Source organism: Pyrgilauda ruficollis, unplaced genomic scaffold, assembly GCF_017590135.1.
Source record: "Pyrgilauda ruficollis isolate IOZ18807 unplaced genomic scaffold, ASM1759013v1 scaffold25, whole genome shotgun sequence".
Lineage (NCBI taxonomy): Eukaryota > Metazoa > Chordata > Aves > Passeriformes > Passeridae > Pyrgilauda > Pyrgilauda ruficollis.
Window position 1 is genome coordinate 1,889,417 of NW_024523822.1, and position 21,576 is coordinate 1,910,992.

Consider the following 21,576-nt stretch of genomic DNA (forward strand, 5'->3'; position numbering starts at 1 on the left):
GAATGTGCTGTTATATTAAAAAATACTCCTTGTTATGAGAAATAAAATGGCTTCTGGTTGTCCAAGCACGGAAATGCAACTTGTTCTTGAGCTCTTTTTGAAACTGAATTCCGTATTAAACAATAAAGTAGTGCCAACATAAAAAAAAACTTCATTAAGTAATTTGATTTGCATGGCATTTATAAAAACAGGAATAAACCACTAAAACAGAAATTACCTTTAAGGTATGTTCCACTTCACAAATTCGTAACAAATGTGCTAGCAGTTTTTTCAAAGGTTTAACATGCTTCCTGTTCCTGTATGTGTTGGTAAGCCTGGGTGTTAGGTTATCACCATCCCTGTATCAGTAAGAGAACTAGGACCTCTCTCACCCCAGTGAGGAGAGTCAAGCAGAGATCATTTATCATGCTCAAGAACAAGCCATCTTTCAGCTGGAACAACTTAGTCTCAGTTCAGTTTTCTTGTATGCCTTTTCCCTTTATCTTTCATTTGAAGAAGTAGGCTGAGTTTTCAATTTGGCTTTGTTTTAGAATACGGTTCACAGGATGTTGTGGTTTAATTGAGATACTACTGGGGGTTGGGGTGTTTGGTTTTGGGCTTTTTGTTTGTTCTGATTTTAGAAAACTGAAATGCAGCAAAGTCGACTCCATCAACATTTTCATTATATGATGAATAATTATTTTTAACAACCTCTGGAATTTAAGGGTAGCTAGAACAATGTTCAAATGTCCCACTAGCCCATTTTGGTTAAGAAAGTAAGGCACTATGAACATACTGTTCATTTCCCTGACCCCTCCCCGCATAGCTTATGAGCTCATTCATATGAGACAACTTCAAACAAATCTGATACAGAAAAGGTCTGATAGGTACAGACTTCCTAGAGAAAGGAACAGCACAGCTTGCAGTCCAGAAGCCATGGCTCCTGAAATGCCTGACTTGGCTGGCCAGCAGCAGATGGGCAGCCAGGAGGTGCATGCTGTGACCAGCCAGGCACCAGCCAGCAAAGGGACAGCTCTGGCCAGGGCTTGTGCATGTCTGGCCTGCCAGTGGGGGAGAGGCAGCAAAGGCTGGCAGGAGCTGCAGCACAGAGAGGGATGTAACAGGAGAGTCCAGCCGTGGAGAGCGGCTGTCAGGGGCAACTGCTGGTGTTCAGACAACCCATTGTTCACAACACTGCATGTGAATGACCACAAATTCAACAACTGAATGATAGCATAGCCTAATGAAATGCTCATGCTCCAACTCAAATGACATCTTTTGTCACTTTTTCTTGTCTTCAGACACGTGAAAAATGTTCAGAATTGAAAAAATGATCCACTGTGCTTTAGTCTGAGTCACTTATTGGGGTGTTAGGTGGCAGAAAATGAAAAGCATCATCCTGGAATGTATCAGGAATAGATACCGAAGAAAAAACCAGGAAAAGATAGGTAATCTATCTAAAAAGTAAACACTCTCCTCTTAGGTGCAAACCAAAACCAAACCAGTACATTACATAGGCTATTTAATTAAGTCATTACTGTAGTTAGTTACATTACCTGAATTATTTTATCCCCTGGCTGTAACAGCTTAGATGCTGGTCCATCTGGCTGCACTCTGGTTACAAATATGCCCTTGAAAAAGAGATGTGGAAATACTTTTGACAACTTATTTATGAAAAACAGGATAGCATGAAACAGATGTCATTAAAAATATTTTTTCAATTTTCCATCCTAAGTAGAAGAGAACACAATACTATTCAATAGGTCTCTGGCTTTTAAAACTGCCTCCCTTTTCTGATGTTAAAAATCCAGAATTATCTTTAAAGATAATTGTGATACACCTTTGTTTAATTTGGCAGATGTATATATCAAGATGAACGATCTACTACCAGGAATAGAGCTGGAGGCTAAATCACTGTCTCTTTTATAAGAGGATTTCTAATTATACACTCCACAATTCACTATCTCAAATCTGGTAACTGATAACTCAAACTGTTAACCACTGCAAAAACTCATCTGGAATAATAGCCTATACTGTCATTCAATTGTGACCACCTACAACCTTAATTTTCCATATAATTTTCCAATTTTCTCCCTTCCAGTCCTGGAGTGTAGTGGTTTGGGAAATATATGTACTTTCTTTTCTCCCTTTGCTGAACATGAGAAACATTATGGATCAGAAGGCTTTCAAGAAGCATTAGTATAGAATACTTACATCATCTTCTGGTCTGAATGGATTTCCTCTCCCTCCAACTCCTCCTGAGATACTAAATCCAAGTTCTGGATCCTTGTCAACTCTCACTCGAATCTAAGTAATTGCAACAAAAGTTAGATGAATTGGCTGAAAATCTATATTCAAAGCTACTTAAATGAAATTATTACTAAGGAATTCAGGTGAATAAAAGCTTTGAAGTGAAAAAAAAATTAAAAAGCAGGTCAGAGAGCATTGTATCTCATAATGCTAATGCAGAACAAGATTGCAATATAATATCGTGTATCATTGTACCTAAGTTTTACTCTAGTATCACTATTATTATAATAATAATTACATAGGCTTTAAATTCAGATATTTTGATATTCTGTAGGTTACTTTAATGCCTCCAGCAAATATACATGCTTATGTGAAAGAATCTGTTCCTCCTATTTCCTTGCTACCTCTAGGTAAGTTTTGAAAATCAAACCTCATTCCTACTTTGACTGCAAGTTGTACATAGCCAAGACTGTCCTCTTTCTCTTTCTAGAAGAGTTGAATAAAAACTTATTTTACACAAGAAATGGACATTCTCATTCTAGCACAGAATGAACATGAAGTTATCAGGACTTTCTCAAAAAACCTCAAACAATATAGTAAGAAAGCTTTTACAATGAAAGAGTCATTAAATGGTATAAGAATTTCTTATATGCACATCTATCATAAACAAAACATAATTATCAGATATGCATCAGATTGCTCCAACATTTTTATGGATTTTTGCTTATGGATACACATTTCTGCACTTGCAGGTTTAACTATTCCAGATGCAAAGTACTCTTAGGTCTATTGTGACTTTGTGTTTTCTTCAGTTACTAGCTAAAAAATGAAGTAGAGATAAATAAATTTAGTTGAGAAATTCATTTTTAGCTCAGTAAAAAGATGCAAGTTAAAGTTTCTGATGTGTTCAGTTAAAATTCTTCCAGTTTCTCTCAAAACTGGAAGGAATGTGTGATCTGAGAGGCAGAATTGCTCTGATATCTTTTGCTGGAGATAAATCCCTATATTGCTTCTGTCACCATCTACAAAGAAATGATAAATGAAAAGAATGTAACAGATGTCATATCTGTCAGATAGATTTTACTCTTACCTCTTGCTTTGCCAACTCATGGCTTTGTCTGGGAGAGCACTGGGACTGGGTATAAGGAGGTTGGTGGGCAACTTTCAACATCAGATAATCAATTAATTGCTCTCTAGATGGATGTCTTGCAACTGATGATTGAGGAGGGAGATGATGGACCTGGCTGTAGTTTGCCGGAAGCCTCTGAGGTTGGCACATTTGTCCATTTGTTAAAGGCATCTGAAAAAAAAAGAATACTCAGGGTCATACATTTTATAAGCAGCAATCCTCAATTCTTGCTTCATTAATTCAATATTTCTCATATGTGACTGCTCTTAATTTTCAGTAACATTATTAAAACTACTCTTCTGGATCATGTACAATTATATCCATTTTGTTTATAGCTATCAGCTCTGACCTACTGAACAATTTGAAAAACAAAAACTTGAGTGCTAATTTATTAGCATAAATCATATAGCTTTTGCTTTTAGAGCTTGTTTTTTCACTCAGTTTCCCCAAATATTATTTTCCAGCAGTGCAACTGATAGTACTGACACTTGATTCATGCCGTTATAGTCTGCGCTTTTCTTGCAAAAAATTCAGAGATTTTGTAACAATTTCCAAAAGACCTTAGAAAAATAAAAATTCCTGCCCCTCATGCCAGGCTAGCAGACTATATGCTCACCAAGCATATTATGGTGACCACTTCACAAGAAAATTCACTGAGCAAGTTCCCATCCAAGCTCAAGATTTTAATATCAAAATTGTAGTATTTCCAACAAAAGTTACTCTTTTCTTAATGCATATGTAATTGATTGATAGGTATAATGATGACAAGCAGCAGTGAGGTACACAACTGTCAAGACATACAGTGCATTCCAATCATATCACCAGGAATGATGCTGGAGGTGGCAGTATTTCCTCAGTGAAGCTGTGTTGAGATGCACAGCCTTTTTACTCCCTTGCCAATACATCTTATGTTCTTATCCACCTTAATTAGTCACTGACTCATCTGTATGATTCCAAAAATACTATACACTTGAGTTACAGATTGACCTGCCACCATTAGCACATTAGTTACAGGATACAAGGATATTAAAACACTCTCTCAGTATTACAAGTAACTAGTGTGCAAATTTCAATCTGCTATGTGAATAGACATATATCAGAATCTATTCTGCCGAGTTTATGTCAGACTGATTCTGAGAAACAATAATGTGTAAATATAATACATTTTCAGATTATTTACAGATCACATGTATTTAATATACACAATTTTCCATCGCCTTTTGTGAAAACTTGAAGTATAACAAGAAAACTTTTTTTGTTGCCAGAGGTAGAGTTTATGTAGGTAAAATGTATCCACAGCTGTGCAAGTTCCCAATACCCATTGTCTGTAGAAAAGCAACTGAAATTACTGAAGGTGTAAGAATAAAATCAGCTTCTGTGTCATAATAATTTACAAGAATTCATTTAGTTTCATGGTAGTAAGACCCACTTCCAGAGATGGTGCTTAGAGATGAATACAGAGTGTCTTCTACTAATTCTGGTTTATCATCACAATTTCATCACAACAGATTTCAAGTTTGTTTTTTAAAAGGTTTAATCAGCTTCATATTATTTTTCTGAAATCATCTGCCATATTCCAATTTTCACTTGCAAGTACTTCTTTGGCTGCAAATTTCTTCTTTCAAATCACCTACTGAAGGAAAATAAGAACCATCTTCCTTCATAAAGTCAACCGTTTTGTTGAGGATGTTGTTTCATTTATGCCGGTTTGGAAGCCTCTGTATTACATTTTAAAGAAGCCCTAGTTCCAACCGCTATCCCAACATAAGTTTCTACTGCTAATAAAAAATACAGACTTATGAATAAAAGCAAATAATGTCCTATCCATGTTGTCATGCAACTACCTGCACAGCTGTTTTTTTGATGCTGTCTGGAGGAACATCTTTGAGACTAAGTGTGGCAGATGAGTAATTCTGCTGTCCCGAAATGAATACTTCATCCTGGCATTGGTCTCCTGGAGCAGAAGCCTGGGGATGCTTTAAACAGAATGAAGTGGTAAAGACAAAAAGACAAATGTCTTTATAAAATTAAAACTAAAAAATTCTCAAAAGAAACTCAGGATAAAACATTTTAAGGGCTTTACCATTCTTTATCTTTTTTGATTAACTAGGACATTATTTATGCAGAAAATCTTACTAACCAAGACATACATCCATAAAATACTGATGGACATTTACAAATCTCACAACTGTAGAGGTGTCTTTTATCAGCAGTAAATTAATTAATAAATCCCAGTGACTAAGTATTCAAAGATGCAAGGGAGTGTTCTGATGACTTTATCCTACTCACTATGGATGCCTTGCACACCACTCATGTGCTTATTTAAAAGCTCATTTCCTCATATTTTCTGACTATAAATTTTCTTGAATGCCTACAGTATCTTACAGTGCAGTTTATATCATCAGAATTTCTTTTGGGGAAGGAAGAATACTAAGATTTTGTTCAAACCTTATCAGCCTATTCAGAATGGTAATCTTTTGATCACAAATGTACTATGAAACCAGACAGTTCTACACATGTTCAACCATCTACAAAGCCAGTTAGAGAACTCAACTTCATGACATTAAACTGAAAAGCCCTGCAATAAGTTTACACCATATGAAGTGAAGGCAAAATATTTAATGCCTAAAAATAATTTCAGCATATAAATTATATTCTTTTTAATAAAGCATTATGCATATGTAAAAGGATAACTGTATAAATTTAAGGACCCCCTTACAGTTTATTCTTTCCCCCTCTATATATTGCAATAGCCTCCTGTAGGTACTCACTCGAACAATGTGCACACCAGAACCTCTTCCGTCTGCAACACTCAAGGCAACACTACCCTGGCTGCCATGCAGATCCCTAGAGCTGCCATAGTGAAAGCTGCTAACTGCAGCATAATTGGAATTAAAGGACCGAGACAGCATGCTCTGAATAAAGAGGGGACAGATTTAACACAGAGATTAGTGCAGCATGCATAAACCACAAGACATGTTATACATGTAATACAAACATATTCCATTGTCATGCAAGATAAAACCATGCAAGAATAGTACCACTGTGATGTATAAACAGAACTCGGTGACCCTATTTACCTTTATTTACTGTAAATCAGCATGCAATCAGCAGTTCACATGCAGAATTACATGTAAATAAAGTAAATGAAATATTCATATGTCTTAGGTGCTTATCAAAATTTTCAGGTTTTCATTATATTTGCAACATATCTAGTATGTTATAGGAAGATAAGCTGGCAGTCAAGTAAAACACCTGTGGAAATCTATCTAATTACCCCTTACTATTTTGTCTCATTCCCCCACCCCCACTAGTAAAGTACAAATAAAAATTTACACAGAGATTTGACTGACTGAATTTTCTTGCTATAACCACACTGATAGTATCCAATGCATTCCAGTAATACTTCACTCAAGAATGTAAACAAGCCTCATTTAAAGGAAGAGGCTTGAACGAAATTGAGACTACTCCTGTGCTACTGTGAGCAATCAAAGAGGTAATGTGACCTCAAAGACACATGTGACAGTGGTTTGGGTTTGAGCTTCATTAGCTTGCAAACCTGACCCCTGCAATATTAGCAAGGATAACAAAATGAAAGCAAGGGACATTACCATCTTGCCACCATGGTCTTTTGTAGCTGTAAGAACAAAACAAAATAAAAAGACAGTGCAAAGGAAGAAACAGAAAATCTTCCATGGGCCACCTGATAAATAAAACAAAACTGTCTTGAAAATGTGACAATCCCAAGAAAAAAATACTATTGTAGGAAAAAGATACACCACAAAGCATTAAAACCCATTAAAACCCAAATTCAAAGTTGTTTTCTGTAAAGCTTTTAATTTTTCAGAGTTAAAGAAAGGAATGTTCTAAATAGGTATAATTGACTAAGATACTGTTAACAATTCTTACATGAATAAAGACATTTTGGCATTTGCCTGTTGACTATGTATACTAATATAATTCTGAAAATACTCACTAGTCCTTAGGCAAACATCTGGTCCTTCCTAGCTTCATCTTCTGAAACTAGAACTAGTTTAATAATGAAAACCATATGCCTCTGCATACTCATATTCCCCAGATGCTCTGGTAGCACAGTCATTGGAAACTCCCTTGAAAAACAGTATTTACTGACAATACTGGTTTTATCTTGGCCAAATTCTTGGATAACCTCTGTCTCAGTGACATAGTAAGCATTCTTCATGTTTCTCTTTCACACCTTCCCTGCTCTCTAGCCAATGGATTTTTCAAGCTTCCAAACAAGTCTGCAGATATTTGTTTTCCCTATCTTGGGAGAGGAAGACTGTTCTTAGCATTTAAATCTACATTCACTAAACATTCAATCTGAGTTTACTGCTCCTCTAAGTTTTAGGCTAAACACCCAGGCAAAAATGCCAAAGTCAATTTTCCTTAGCTTCTTAGTGCCTCAAGCCATCTTCTTACTACTCTTCTCATAACAGTGTCTGTAATTAACCGGGTCATCCTCTTGCCCCACCACTATAGGCAATTCCTTGAAGTGTCCTTACAGGAAGCTCTCAGAGGCTCCTGTATCTCTCCATCTTCTGTAAGTGGCAAAAAGGCTGATAAAAATAGAAGGAATGCATGGTGGGACTAAAAAGTTCTCTCTTCAAGTGTCTCTAGCAGACCATTGTACTGTAAAGACCCCTAGATCCACTGGGTTCACTCTCAGACAGAGCTACACAGATGGCCAATAAATAGCAACAATCTATGTGACAAAAGAGATAAATAATAAGGCAAATTTGGATTTAAAATATAAGATAGATCTGCGATACAGAGGGAGAACTTTCCTAAAATTTACAGAGGTATGAACTTTTACATCAGGGACTGAAATTTCAGTTGAGTTTCAAGGTGACTACATAATCTGAGAAGTATGAAATCTCAAGGGTTTATAAAATCTTCTTTCCTGGAAGAGACTTCTTCCAAAAGTACAAGAAATGATTGTGCAGTTAAGTGGGGAAGAGTTGAGAATACTGCAAACACCATTACTCTCCTTTTTAACATGAGCACAGCACCTCAACACTAAATTAGAAGAAACCCAGAAACTGTACCAACAATAAAAAATAAATACTATTTAAAATTACATGGTCATGTAAGAATGTTTTAGTTTAACACAAGAAGAGATTCCTAGGGACAAAACAAGAGTATTTGTCCTCTAGCTATTTCTAATTGGGAAGAAAGTGATGCATTTGGAGTGTGAACAGCATTCCTGTTAATTTTGGTTCTCAATATGAGAATGATGAAGATTATACATTTCCTAGAAAAATTCCTGAAGACTGCTGCACCAGAGAACACACTTTCTGAAATCTGAGTAAGCAAATGCCATTAACCACCCTGATTTTCACTCCAAATTATTAAAAATTGAATATGGAATAAACACATGATCTAAATTTCCCGTAAGTATGACTGTTAATTCAAAGTACCAGCTCCATTAGTCACCTGGTTGGCTATCATGTCTTAAGGCATAATGGCCTGGAAAATAATAATTCAAATATTTCAGGTTTGAGAAGAACTACTTCAGTTACTCTGAACTGGTACACACTAAGAAATACTCATGTCATGTTTCAGTATATTCTTATTATATATTTGATTATATATATATATATATATATATATATAATTTAATAGATTTAAATTATATTTATATTTCTAGTTAATTTAATATATTTTTACTAGAAATCAGTTACTTAGCCATCAATAGTCCATATTAGGAACTACAATAAATCAAGAAACAATGTAATAATCAGTATCTTCATCATAATAATTCAAATTTGTAGTCAAATCAGCCTCTAATGGATTCAGTTTAAATGCAGGCAGCTAGTAGCATAATTCTGGGGTTTACTTGTATTTTTTTTTAGATGATAAAAGCTGGAATGTCTTCTCTCTTTTGCAGCTTACAAAATATCATTTCAGACTCCAAAAGGGTGTGATTTGGAAATTGAAATGCCTTAATGCATTTACTTAGGTGCAAGAAAATAAGTAATGGAATTTATTTAGGAGAATTTATATGGAGTAATATTGTAATTTTAAGACTCTTTGGAGTCTGCCATGACAAGCCATGAAATTTGGGCATAGAAGAGGAACCAATAATTTCAATATCTGCAGGGAACATGACTCTACATTTTACTTATTTTGAAACAGCCTGAACTGGTAACTTAACTGCTAAGCCTAAGTATTAGCCTTTTTTATATATTGATTTATTTAACATTACTTAGAATCAACTGCAGGGTAAATGTGAACATAAGTCATCCTTCAAGACAACATTAAGTGTCTAGAAATCCCTTCAGTTTTCATTCCCACTATCCACATAACACACTATTCCTATTGAACAGTTACATATGGAAAAACTGCACATAGTTTAAATTTCACTGTCAGAAAATGTTTGCAGATTGAGAACTTTTGCTGTTTACATACCAAATGCACAAGAATTTTATTCATTTTAAAGCATGGTGGTATGACTTCTGAACTCCACAAAATATCATTATAACACATTGATGGTTCAGATGTCCATTCAAAAAGGAAAAAATAAGAAAGATAACTAAAATAAAAATGTAATCCTAACAAGTACTAAAGAGATAATATTCCTGTAATTTATCAGGATATGTAACTAGGTAAAAATATTCTTCAGGTTATGATCTTATGAACACTTAAGCATTTTATGTACAGACCCACTAAATTACTGTCCTTGACACACTAAAGCAAATTTAACTAGCGAGAAGATCTGAGAATATCAATTAAAATATTTTTGCATGTTAAGTATGTGGCATAAAAAAATGTGTTGAAGAAAAAGTTTCAAACTTTTAATTAAACTGCAATTCTCTATCAGTCCTGAAACAATTAGACATTTTTTCTTTTAATAAGGCACTCTAGACTGACAACTCTAAGAAAAAAAGTAGGCATTAAACTATGATCCCTCCTCTGAATGCATTTTAGATAATATGTAGATTAGATACATAGTAGATAAAGTAGCTAAAAACCAGAAGAATTAAGTTCAGTTGAAATTAGAATTGAAAGCAAATATACATCTAATGAACTCCCATGTGATCTGCAACAGAAAAAGGAAAATATACGTATGCAAGGGAAGGACAATCAGACTCAGTAACTAATTTTGTATGCTCAGCACGGTCATGTAATAGATATTTGCAGATAACTGTTGCAGATACTTCTTATTGCACTTTATGGATGAGAAATTCCTCTACCACAAATATGTGACACTAGTGTTTTTACACAGGTGCAATTTTAGTTTCAATTCTAAATAAAAGCCAACAGGAGTACTATAAGTGTCTATTGTAACATACTAAGTAGAAAAATGGGTATGTCACACTCAAAAAGGAAAATATGCTGAAAAATATTACTGTTTTTAAAACTCTGCACTAAATTTATGAGGTTGGGGGTGGGGCTAAATTGACTGCATGCTTTCCAACATCTTATGTATACAACCACTAGAAAGCAGTTTGACATTTAAATAAGCTCCTGTATCCCCCAATAAAATATGCTTTGCATTAGGTAAGCAAATTTTTTCTTCTAATATATGCTGAATTTCTATTTACAAATGGTATAATGAACTATTTTCACCTTCATTCACTCAGATGGATAATTTTAGTTATTCTCTACATTTCACGGAAACACACAATGTTCTGAGTCTGATCATCAAGTCCAACTCCTAAATGAACGGCCCATACCACGACCCTTACAGCTTATTAAAGGTATTACAAATGCTAACTATTTGGCTGGAACCCATTGTTAATCATTTTTGCTAGACTTAAAGCTAGTTTGTATCTTTGCTTATGCAAATTAAACTCCTAAAAGTTTTTCCTACCTATCTCAGGTAAAAGGAATAATAAATTAGGTACTAGTTACTCCAGCTTATCCAACAAGCAGACACTGTTGGACAAATTTAAGTGGGTTCACTCATCCTCTCTCTTCAGTTACTAAATGTTATAAAAACACAATGAACATGTCTTTCAGCAGCTTAGGAAAAGAAAATTAAACAACCAGACAAACCAACAACCAACAATCCCCAAAAGCCCACCACAACCTCCTTCCTAATAAGCATTTCTATCTATAAGGATACAAACTATAAACATGATTAAATTCAATAACAGTAAAGTCACAGCAAAAGTGATACTATTAATCTTTACTGGTCAAGAAAATAGGTATTAAATATTCACCACAATGCTTAATTTTGTATATGTGATTTTTTCAGTGTTGCACCTTATGTTTAAAAAAAAAGTGCCCTTTTAAATACATAAAAGCTTTGTCAAAGTAGTTTCCAATAAACGTTCCATAAACAAGCTCTATAATTGAACTTGTTCCTTAAATGAGTTCTGTTAATTACTCAATTTTTTTTTCAGATTTCAAAACATTTCAGAAATCTGCTTTATAGATAAAGCACCCTCACCACTTGGATAATTTTTAATTACAAACAAAAATACCAAAGCTGTTATTGAAAAAGAACTTAGAAATATTCAATTGAATGCTAGAATTTCCACATTATCATATCTGCCAGCTGCCATACAGGATCGTATCTACATTTTTCACAATTCAGATTTTTCTTTTTAAGTCAGTTATATCCTAAAGGATATAAAGCAGACAATTCAATATACACATTCACTTTAAACCCATAAATAAGTCTCAGATTGTTAAGGCTACTTTAAAAAACTTAAAAGCCAAAACAAAAGAAATACAACAATCAGACTTAAAAGATCTGTTAAATGCACAGCTAAAATCTCAAAAGAAGTTATTCATCAATCTAGTAGGAAAAATTAAAGTTTACATATAAAGCATAATGAAAAGTATTGTCAAATATAAAGAGAATCAAGTCAGGCACTCAATGGCATTTAAGTAAAGGTGACTATACTGCTGCAGACCCAAACAGATATTACTGCTGCATTAACCACTGTTCTTAACATGCCAATGAACAACTGCATCAGCAGGGCACTGAAGCTCTGCTTCCCTTTGTCCTCAAGGATTGCTGGTATTTTTGATTTTCTTGTCACTTCATGTAAGATTTCATACATACATCCAGGAGAATGGAAAATGAGGGAATGCACATTTTAGTGGAGTTGGAACATGGTGAGATTAGTGACCCTCTTGTGGGACAAGGGGTCCCTACATGACAGCACAGTACTACCCTAAGACATTTCCTGTTGCAGGTGACCACCTGGAAGAGTATGTACAGCTTTTGTGTAGGTGTCTATAAAAAAAATGAAGCCCATCCCCTTCTATCACCAGAATTTATGCAATTTGAAACAAAAAATCTAACAGAAAAACACCCCCCCCAAAAAAAAAAAAAAAAAAAAAAAAAAGAAAAGAAAAAAACAAAACAAAAAACAAACCCCTCCACCAAATACTGGGATTTCTGAAGAAAAATCATAGTTAAAAGTAATTTCTCCAACCATCTCCAATTAAATTTCTCTAGCCATCTCAGATATTCAAGTATTTACCATAATAATTACAAAGCAAACTATTTTCTTAGAAAAGAAACTAAAAAACAAAATCCATCTAGCTGGCATAATCAAAATGTCATTTGAATACTTAATTCTCTTCCAAAGAAACATGATCAGGCTAAATGACATTCAAGCCATTTTTAGTGATGATATTTTCAACTGGGTTAGCAGGACACAGATTACACTCTTCCAGGCTCTACTCAAATTCTTTGAAGATACATAATTGTTCAGCTCTACTTATCAGCTCAAATTCTTGATGGCATTTACAGTACATAAAGAATCCTGTTCATCATCTCTACTTATATCAAAACCTACTGTGATTTTTCTGAAATGAACAAGATTTTTAAGTGTTCTCATCTCACAGCAAGCAATAAATATTCATTCAACAATCTGTCAGATACCCAACTTCAAAAGATAACTGGCTTGGAGGCAAATACATGATAATTATGGCTTTTGAATTCCTCAGCAACTAAAGCTGCAGATCTATATTTCTAAATAGATTTTACTGATTTTCTTTTTCCTTATTCTTAAAGAGAAGAAATAGGGTGAAAAAAAGGTAGAACAGAAAGAGAAAGAAGTGTAAGGGAATATTTTAGAAAATTGTGAATGCAAAGCTACAATAAAATTTACCTTAAAAATTACTTTAAAAGAGCTGGCCTTGCAGTCCAGCAGGTCTGTATGACATTATTTAATGTATTCAAAAGTAATCTGGCTAAGCTGGCAAGTATGATGTAAAAACAACAGCACCTTTCTTTTTTCTTTGGGAGAAAAGTTCATTTAGTTCAGTCTACCATCTGAGTGTTTCTCACATATTCATCACAAACACATTTATCTTTTTTAAGCAGGATCAAAATTAGATTTTCACTAGTAATTAAAAGCTGTTTGAAACAGAGTGTTTACCTTATTCTATATCTAGGTAACAGAAAAGTAGAAAAAAAAAATCAGAATTATTGTTTTTACCTTTTCTAGCTTTTTAGCCTCAATATGTCGCAGCACCTGTTCCCTCCAGTCATGAGGGACTTTAGTTTTTCCTGCAGGGTCTAATAACGAGTGCTCGGAGTTAACCCTTGGGTTTGATCTCTTGGAGGGGCTAGTCCGCGAGTAATTGAAGTCGCTGACTGACATAGTTCTTTCTGGTATTTCGCTCACCGACGGCCGCGCGCTCTGCGGCCGGCTCACGTTGGGACCATCAATGCTGTATGTCCGGGCAGAGAGAGGCCTCTGCTGTCCCGACATTACCGCTGCAGCTCTTCCCATTGAATGCAAATCTCTGTATGTTAAGTAGTCCCCTTCAGGAACTTGGGCTCGTCTTGAAGGTCCACTATCCCCAATATTTATGGAAGCTGTAGAAGATACACTGCTCTGCCTCTGAAGCGTGTGCCTGCTTGCTCCTGGGAGCAGTCTGTCACCCGGTGGAACAGCCCACAGATCTGCGTGTCTCCCAGCCATCCGCTGGTGAGTGTTGTACACAGCGCTGGCCCGGACATTGTTATGATTGGAAAAATTCATATTGCCAGAATGCTTTACATAACTGGGAGTTTCTGTACTGTCAGACCTAAGCAGACGTGAAGGAGGTAAAGTGCCTTGTTCTACTTGGGTGTTTTGTTTCTGGGGCCACAAGGCATCTTTTGCTGCTGCACTGCTGCTGTACTGAATATTATATTGGGGAGCACAGAGCATCTGTGCACCGCCTGCCACTGATCCCCTCACTACATTAGCACCTTCAGGATTGTGATTTGAGTCAAACTTGAACACCATTTTAGTAGAAGACACTAAATCAGATGATGACGATGACCCAGGAAAAACCTGTAAAGGCTGATCATAGAGAAGAGTAGCAGATTTACTGCGGACTATGTTTTTTCCATCTGCAGTATCAGATCCTGATTTTACCACTGAGTTTGGTTGTTGAGATCCATTCTCATTTAGAGTATCATAGATTTTCAGCCCACCACTGTCCATACTTGTGATGCTGTGAGATTTCATCACAGGACCGCTTCTCTGTGGGGACAAATCTTCAGTGCTTCTAGAAACAGACAGCTCAGCAGAATCCCCATCAACTGTAGTGCTTTTTGCTACTTTTTCTTTACTGGGAGACTGTACTGTTTCCTCAGCAAGTCCGTTTACTTTATTTACACAATATTTATTTCCATTTTCCAAGTGCTCACTTTCTTCTTTTGTGTTGTTATTCAAAAAGCCCATTACGGAAACCATTTTCTGTGTTTCTAACTTTTCTACAGGAACTGGCACTGCCTCTTCACTAACAAGTTTATTGATATTCATATTTATTTGGTCTAATTTGTGAGACTCCTCCATAGGAGTACTTAGATCAACACCTTTTCCTATCAGGCCTAGTCTTTCTTCAATGCTTAATTCATATTCAGACAAATTTGTAACCTTCTCTTGCACATTTAGTTTTTCTTCTACTGTAATACTCAATTCTCCTCCATTTTGCAAGAGATTATTCAAATTATCATCTTCTCGCCTGGAAGAAAAAAAAAATGGCTCTTAAATAAATTTTCCTAAGAATGAATGTATTTCTCTAAGTACCATTTTAGAAAAAAATTACCATTAATATGCAACCATGCTGTGCATACAAAACAGGACAAAGAAACAGATTTTTATCTGTTTGATAAAAACAGATGATTTATGATTTGTTATCTAATATTGAAGAAATATGTTCTATAAAGAGCTCATTTGGGCAATGTTTTTACGTCATGTGGTTTCAGAAGTTTGTTTAAACTCAACAAGAATAATTAGAAACAGTTCAAAAGCGTCAAGTACAAAGTGATGATAGCTTACTTTTTAATTAATTTCTTTTCATTACCATTTTGGACAATTTTCCAGTTTGTACTAGCAGTTTTTATGAAAACTAGCACTTTTTAACTAAAACTCCTAGAAGACTAACAACCTGTAATTACATTCTTTCTAAGTTTTTAAGAACCTCTAACCTTTAACCTCATGTTAGCAATCAAACTGATTTTCAAAATTAAGCAAATAAAACCACAGAGCTTTTAAAATGACATACTGATGTATTTTGTAGGGATAAAATACTTAAAAATATAAAATTATTACACCCTATTATTAAGAGAAACAAGAACCGTGTATTGTATACTAAAGCTACTCTCTGAAAGTTTTTCTTTTTGAGAATTTTATTAACCTAAAGAGAACATTATTAACCCTATTACAAAACACTGAAATTTTAAATATTTAATGAATGATGAATGAATTAAAGGAAGGAACACCATATAAAATATTAAGTAACATATTTTTAATGTATTTTCTTAGTGGTCCACAGTATCTTACAAACCTGATTTTGGATAGAACAGCAGAATGTGTTTCTTTGTCAGGAGAACAGAGAGAAACATCTTGGCTACTGTCAGTATTTAAGGAAACAGAATCTGACATTCGAGAAGGAGAGGAACAGTTGCTGTTATTCTGATTACTATTGTGGGTAGCTTCATCTGATAAGGAATCAGTATCTTTTGAATCATCTGAAATAAAAATTTGCCAATTTAGTTAGACACACAGATCTTATTAATAGCCATTTCATATGTGTATGTAGAGTATTTAGAAACCGTCTCTTTTTCTTCAGTAATTCTTATTACCTGAAACTAAAATATAAGCTAACACCTTGGCAAAGTTAATTTAAACTTGCAAAATACTGTTGGAAATAGTTCCTATCTTTTAAAATATTTGGCCTAATGTAAACAGCCCTTATCTGCTAATTAAATCTAAATTGTTGCTTTATTCCCATTTCCTTTGTCATACACAAGTGCTATATTACTGAATACTTCCTTAAAATATCTATCAAATCATACTTCTGTTACTATAAGGATTTCAAAATTGTCCATTACACAAGTCTATTGGCCTCTAAGAAAACGAAGCACACTGCTTCACATGCAGTATTTTGAAAGGGTACACTGTTCCTAATTTTGAATATTCTATCATTATTAAAGCTATTAACTATACCAAGTACTCTGGAACTATCTAGATCACTGGATAAGCTCTGTATAGCTTTTTAGTAAAGTCAAAAATCAGCAATGAAAAATGTTCTTCTACAAATTTTGAATTCAATGCATTCCCATGCTTTGCAGATCCCTTAGGATAACATTTTCAGAGTAATTTACCCCTGTACACATTGATTCTTGCATAATGTATGCATACTTACATACTACATCCATATAAAAATAATTTCTCTGGGGGAATTCAAGGCAGCCGTGATTCTGACATGAGTGTAGAAACAAATACATTTAAATTTTTGCTTCAAGCCAGTTACAGATGCCAAACACATACATTTTGTGGAACTAATGTCTGTCTTCAGAGACAAGGAAGAAGTTTTGACCTGGTACTATAGTCAGACAAAAAAAAATCCAAGGACAGCATTGGTAAACATCCACCTTTTCGTCTGTATGTGATCCTCAGCAGACTCTTCCTGCTTCCACCATGTGGTTCTCCTCATCAAATCTCACCTTTTTAAATCTAATGTCCAGAAAAGCTTTTTGTCCTGGAAGTACTGGACTTGGATATCATATGAAGCAAAATAGTATTCGCTATCCTCTTTCTATATCATGTTTTCTCTGAATCCTAGGCCATTTCTTAGTTTTAAGGAAATATAAATATTTCAGAGAATATAAAATTTAGTTAATAAAAAAACAGATTCAGAATTTTCATGCTAGAGGAGCAAAGAAAAATAAAAGTAAAGTAACTCTGGAGAAAGAGTTTTCACTAGAAAGGATTATTCTTAAACCTTAGAAAGAGAGCACAGCTTCTGTAGAGAAATTTAAATAAGTGATACTGCTGCTTATAGCAGCAGTTATAGCAGCTGCCTATAGCAGCAAGAATTCACAAAATCTGGGTGAAGGGGGAGTTAGAGAGTATTTCTAATATAAATATCACTTTCTGCAATGCTTTTCTGAAGCACATCAAGAGTGTGTTCAAGCTCCAAACCCCACAAAACATACACCCTTTCTCTTCCTGTCTAATTTAAACTGACAAGAATCAAGAAAATTAAGATATCAACACAGATTTCTCTAGCATGCACTCCAATATATGCAGGTTTTTTTCCACTTTCATTGCTTAACTAGGAAAATCTTTCTTTTAAAACATACAATTTAAGCCTACTTTTACTTAATTTAATTTGAAAAACTAGCCACTTTGAGTCAAGAAATTATCAAAATCATAAAACACTTCCAGTGCTTTTTATGGTATCTTACCTTTTTTGCTGTTGCTTAGGGCTACCACTTTTGGTTGATTTATGGAGGTTTCTATCAGTGGTGGTCGCATTTCTGCCATTTTCATCTCTTCATCAGAGGAGAGTTCTTCTGACTCCTGCTAAAGGAAAAACAACTTTATGCTGTCCATTTTGAAGAGCGGTTCAAAGTTACGTAAATGCTGTCTAAACTATCACCCACTAAACAATAAAGGGATAAAATGATAAGTAAGCTACATAACATAGGCAAAGCAAAACAACTTTGTAGTGCAACTGTAGTGCAAGTCAATTGAATTATCTTTAAGAAGCAGCACTTGCAGACTGGCATTGTCACTGCTAAACTCTGTGGGATGACAGACAGGTAACTTTAACTGCAAAAAACTTATTGGAGCAAGCAGATGAAGCCTTCATACTACCACTGGAGACAGCATCCTGTTGACTCCAAGTTACAAAGTAATCACTGGACCAGCAAACGCCGCAGACTGACTAGCTGGGTATTGGTTTTGGAGAAAAGAGCTCAAACAGGTTGAAACAACTATAAAGTAGACATGACCAAGACAATTCTAGGAATGGAAAGGTACACTGTGAGAAAATACTGAAGGCGTTTGGCTTGCCTAGTCTATCTAACAGAAACAGTGTAAAGGTAGCTTGCAAAGGGTAAATTCCAAAAGGAAAAGAAGTCATTTAACTTCAAGAGCAATAGCAGAGAAAAAGCAATACTGAATATGTTTAAGCTAGTAATCACTAGTTCTGAACCAAAAGATGGAACTCCGGGTACTCACAAGAGAGATTAGTAGACAAAGCTGCTTCAAGAGCAGCCATGCAACTGATTCAGCTCCTACTGCAGTGTGCTACCACTGGCCCTATATTCATTTATCTTCAAAACTCAATTGTTTTCAGTAATATTTTGAAGAAACAAATCCCCAACAAACCTTTCCACAAAGCAGAAATTTCTTTCTAGTAAACATGCTTCCTGATACAAAATCCATGTTGCAAATTGCAAAGAAAGTCTGCCAATATTCACTTTCTATTACTGTTTTGGAACATACTGGAGCACCACCTTCCCATGATACCAATTACCTGGCCAATTCTTAGGTCTGCAGGAAGGACAAACTTGACTGAGACATAACAAACAAGCTATGACAGTCCTAATTAAAAATAAAAAAAAAAAAAAATCCATCGGCTTTTCTCTGCAATCCAAACAACCAACCTGTTCACTGCATCTACCACCTGCCCAAACGCTTGGATGTGACATACCAGTGTAATCAATGCTGAAACGAAAAGCTTACACAAGGCAAAGTTTAGCTATCTGGATCCTGCAACAGTGTTACTAGCAGGAAATAAGGAAATACACTGAAACAAGGATGTCACTGTACATGACTTGTGTACTCACTACAGCTACAAAGAATTACTGTCACTATCATTAGACAACTATCATGATCTTCCAAAATCACATTTTAAAGTTAAAGAAAAAATGTCAATACTAGTATTTTAAAAAAATAATGTAGAAGCAGGAACATACTAGTGGGGAAGTAGCCAGTGACAGCCACAACTGCCTGTCACTCAAGTCTTTTTACTGTATGATATAGGCACATTCCACAGCTTACACAACACAGGCAAAAAAAAAAAAAAAATCACTGGAGAAATTATGAAAAAAGTATTTTACAGGTTGTGACTAGGAACTGATTGAATGGCAGCTTCCAAAATTTGTCATAAATCTCAAGCTTTCTAAATAAATAGATAAATACATGGTGTTTGACAGAGAGATGCACAGTTCAGAAGTTTAAAATCCTTCACTGTAAGAGGTAAGTATATTCCAAGTAATATTCCTGACAGCTTACTAGTAAATACAGAGGAATAAATATTTTTAAAATCACTTTCCACTTTTCATTTGAAATGCATGTGTATAATCACTTGGATACAGAAACACTTTATTGCTGCCACTGATCTGACATTTCCTCATTTCAGCAACAATTAAAAGTGATTATTTAATGAAGTACTGATAGTCAAACAACTGGAGAATTCCGCAGAAGCATGAGTCTTTTCACAGTGTATATCAATCTTTAACTGAGTTTGCATTATTTTTCTTTAAATGCATGCATCTTTTATTATGAACTTTTAATTAGCTGTTTTGACTTTTACTTAACAAAATCTGAAGCGAAAAAAGTACTGTATTGAAAACCATCTGAATTTACAACATTTATGGAGGGCAATTTTCTTCTACTGTCAACAGAAATTTTCATCTCCCAGAAGAACAAATTCAATATAACACCAGCACAATTTCTGACTGCCATAATGCTCATTGCAATGCCATACCTCAAGCACGTCCTCATGGTTGACAGTTGTTTTTGTGTTCTGCAAGGTTTTAACAAGTGCAGTCATCTGTGAATTTGCAGTGCTGTGCTCAGCTTCTGGTTCACTAGGCTTCTGCACAGAGCTTCCTGCTGAATATTGCTTTCTCTCATCGGCTTTGTTCTTTATTGAACCAATTTCTGAGGTCTACAAAATTAAGAGTATTAGCAAAGAAAGCATCCTGAAATGTTTTTAGCAACACATAGATCCAACATTATATATTCTAGGAAAACATGGAATGGAAAAATCTGAGCTCTGAAATTATAAAGAACAGAATGTACCAGGTATGAAATGCTAAGAAAACATAATAGATAATGAAGCTACAGTCCCTACCCTATGTCTGTCAGTCTGACTCTTATCTTTACTGGCGTCAATACATACCACTGTATCTCCAGTCATGTGAAAAAAAATCAAACAGGGAAATACCTGCAATGATTCTGTGTGAGCACCAAAAAGTAGTCCTATCTTCTATCATGCTGCATCAAGTTCTTAGAGACTTGGGACACTTCTGCCAGTCTGCTATTACTGCTTGTTACTACACAAAGCTTTCAGTCATGAGCACTAAAAGCCTTCGAGATTATCCAAATGTCATCGTGAAGTCTAGCAGATAAAAGAGGATCAGAGGATGACAAAGATGCCATCCTCCAGAAACCAAAGAAGGCAGCTCCTTAACACATCCACAGTTTGTATGTGCCTGAGAATTAGGTCACTTTTCTTGTTCTTAATGCAGGAAGAAAACTGCTACTGCAAACCAGACATTTGTTACAGACCTCCTTAAGTGGGGAAGAGGTAAACTGGTTTTGTAATCTAAGAATTTTTCTTGCTAAAGCATCAGAGGGGAGGGAGAAGAGAAATAAAAGGAATCAATGACACTTTAGTCTTTGGAATTTCTTGCAAAACCAGATGATAATGCTATTTCTAACCTTTACCCCCACATCTTTTACAGAAACAGTCTGGACTTCTCGTTTTGACTCCTTGGCATTATCGTCAGTCGATTCTTCATCCTTTAGTCTATGTACAATTGTCTGGACTGTTTTGACCATATTCTTCAGTTCATCAGGATATGGAGTTGGGTATCTCTTCAGATTGCCTTCCTGTGAAACAAAAGGCAGTAAGGTTCTACACTTATTTAAATGTCAGAACTAAAACATAAGCCTTAAAACAAATAATTAGGTCACACCACTGAATACTCT

At 35.1% G+C, this 21,576-nt stretch overlaps 1 protein-coding gene across 11 annotated transcripts in view; it reads right to left on the reverse strand.

The window, feature by feature from the left end:
• Window positions 1–21,576, reverse strand: part of ERBIN (erbb2 interacting protein) — a 117,571-nt gene that overhangs the window by 4,349 nt on the left and 91,646 nt on the right. For 4 of the 11 annotated variants that reach the window (XM_041470579.1, XM_041470575.1, XM_041470576.1 and 1 more), the window contains 10 exons: window positions 21,307–21,477; window positions 20,348–20,530; window positions 18,036–18,153; window positions 16,130–16,313; window positions 13,783–15,304; window positions 6,130–6,273; window positions 5,203–5,334; window positions 3,320–3,529; window positions 2,194–2,286; window positions 1,536–1,610 (listed from right to left, as the gene is read on the reverse strand). In XM_041470579.1, coding sequence (XP_041326513.1) covers window positions 1,536–1,610; window positions 2,194–2,286; window positions 3,320–3,529; window positions 5,203–5,334; window positions 6,130–6,273; window positions 13,783–15,304; window positions 16,130–16,313; window positions 18,036–18,153; window positions 20,348–20,530; window positions 21,307–21,477 — 2,832 coding nt within the window. The other 7 variants (XM_041470572.1, XM_041470577.1, XM_041470578.1 and 4 more) reach the window with 7 other exon arrangements.